The following is a 2,521-nucleotide window of genomic DNA, read 5'->3' on the forward strand; positions in this document are numbered from 1 at the left end:
ATACATACTTGTAATAATTAATGTCTTAGACATTGGGAAAGAATATTGGAAAGAAATAATAACAATCTGAGCCAGTGGAGAAAATGATTGATAACTCTTTTAGTGGTGGGAAATGATCATGGCGTATTACTTCTGTTATAATGTTATTGTAAAAAATGAAATGTTTCACAAATAGTGCTCCTGCCATGATTAAATGCGTCAAATGTAACCTTTGCTATTGAGTGGACGTAAATGGTCACTCTGAAATAGGTTGTAGGCTTGTGATAATTTGGATATTTTAACTACGTAATAATGAAATTTGGACAATATTGTCAAGTTCTTTTTTTCAACAATCCCACTTTCGCTGTTTATCAATAAAAACATTCGTAATTCCGTTCGTCTCCTTTCCAAGCATTAGGCAGTAGTCAGATAGAGGTTTCTGTTGTTCTTGGCATTGAACATTAACTTCATTTCGAACAGATCTAAGTTTTGCAAGATCCTCTTCAAAATCTCCCTCATAATTATTGACTTTTTCCCAAAATGTTTTGTTGAAATAGTCATACAGTGCTAAGTCCAATGGTGAGTGTTCTTTGATTATATTTTCCATCTCCGGTGTGATGGGAAGCCGTGTTCCTTTACGAACCTTCTCACGTTTGTAAACCATATCTTCATATTCCCAACACATCATCTTTCGCAATAAGACGAGTGATTCGTCGTAGTACTCCGTCAACATCACTAAATCAAGTTCACTATCAAGATTCCTGATCGAATTATAGACGAACGTATCATTGACCTTTTCCGGAATACCTATTAACCTCCAAAAATAGTCATTCAAATGATGTGCTTTCAGGTTCCGTCTAATAGTATTGTTTTTTGAGTCAATCATTTGCAAATACGCTGAGAAAGGATTTGAGAATTCAAGAAAGTACTTATCGTCCCGGCTATAGTAGAATAAGGATTCGGTTCTTCTTATTGGTGATCTCAGAATTGTAAAATATTTGCCATTCTTTATGATTTTATCCAGCGCTACTCGACGATAAGTCATATGATTTGCAATAAAGTTGTAACCAGGGAAATTTTCACAATTGTAAGTATGAATCATCGCTCTGTTACTAGTTTCGTTAATATGTATATGCACTTTTAATGCCTCGCCTATAGCTGCAACAAGATCATGTTTTAAACCATACCGGAATAAAAGTGATGTCATGGTACTGCCACCAGTTTTTGAAGTTTTTATGAATACAAAGTCCCGTTGAGGTTCACATGGGAGTTTCAAGGGCGATATTACGATATTCTGTGGTCGGTGGGCAACGTTACCTTGCGGGTTACCTGGGATTGTCTTTCTGAAAACAAATGTAAACCCCATGATCAACATATTGCGTAAACTCCTTTCTTATATGACACCACCAAATTTAATCCATACCTTCGCTGGTTTTAGGCCTACCAGGAGCTATCCTAAATGTCATTTTCGTTTTTGTAATATTTGCACGTCCTCCAAGACTGCAAACGCTCTTTATATCTGCTATAAAAATGGCATCCCTATGTAGAACCTGGTTGGTCGAATACATCATCTATCTATATTGTGCAATCAGGTCATAATTAGGTGTCAACATGAGAGGTTTTATGCTAAACAGATTCTATTGTAATCTAATTTATGTTAATTGTACACGTTATTGTGGCAAGGTGTGGCATAAATACTACCAGCTTTAAATCGCAGGATGAGTAAAAATTCAAATAACTCAAATGGCAGTTAGAATTAGAATAGCTGAAATAGTGTAGTATTAGTTTTAGTCCTTCTTGACTACAGGTAGGCTAAGTTACGTTTAGCCCTACTCATATATGACTGTAGTTAGTCACTTGTTGGCTAATAATCTATATAAGGATGGTCTTAATAAGCAAGAAATAAGCAACAGTATCTCACCATAAGGACTTTGTCATCTCGTGTCGCAATATAAAACATACGCATAATAGACGCAGAACGGTCGAAAACATCAGCGGCCACTAGTGCCGGGCAGTAATCTCTGCACGCATGGGCAGTAGTCTATTTAAAGAAGGTCATGTGATTTGATTTTGACCAGTGACATATGTATTAGGACGTTGAGGTGTAATAATTATATAATAGTACATGTTAGCAAGAGCAATATTACGATGTATTGCCCATCTGAGATGTGGTATTCATGACAGTAATATTGATGATGCCTGAGCCGAAGGCTAGGGTAACATGAACATTACAGTCATGACCATCATCCCTGGGGTGGGCAAAAAAATCGTGATATTTCCCTTGCTATCATGTGTAATTATATATTATAGTGAGCCAGGCGCGGTGTAGTTAATTGTCTATTCTTCTGAGCACATACACTTCAGTGCCAGATGTTTAGCACTGTGCATGTATTTACCTCCTTTATATTATGTTCCTTCTACTTTTTAAATTTAGTTAAGCTTTTTATCACGAAAACAATTTCACAATCACATAATAGATGTACCGCATACAATATTGCAAGCACTTGTGCAGATACCCCGAGTATGCCACACTTGCACACTC

The 2,521-nt window shown here is 36.5% G+C and overlaps 1 protein-coding gene across 1 annotated transcript; it reads right to left on the reverse strand.

Moving 5' to 3' along the window:
- Window positions 1-325: 325 nt before the first annotated feature.
- LOC144432983 (galactosylceramide sulfotransferase-like) lies at window positions 326-1,345 on the reverse strand. The gene has a single exon (XM_078121295.1). The coding sequence runs from the start codon at window positions 1,343-1,345 to the stop codon at window positions 326-328; it is 1,020 nt and encodes a 339-aa protein (XP_077977421.1).
- Window positions 1,346-2,521: the final 1,176 nt, after the last annotated feature.

Source organism: Glandiceps talaboti, chromosome 3 (genome assembly GCF_964340395.1).
Source record: "Glandiceps talaboti chromosome 3, keGlaTala1.1, whole genome shotgun sequence".
Lineage (NCBI taxonomy): Eukaryota > Metazoa > Hemichordata > Enteropneusta > Spengelidae > Glandiceps > Glandiceps talaboti.

Excerpts from the sequence above, each read along its gene's own strand:
- LOC144432983 (XM_078121295.1), bottom strand. The coding sequence starts at position 1,345 with ATGGGGTTTACATTTGTTTTCAGAAAGACAATCCCAGGTAACCCGCAA.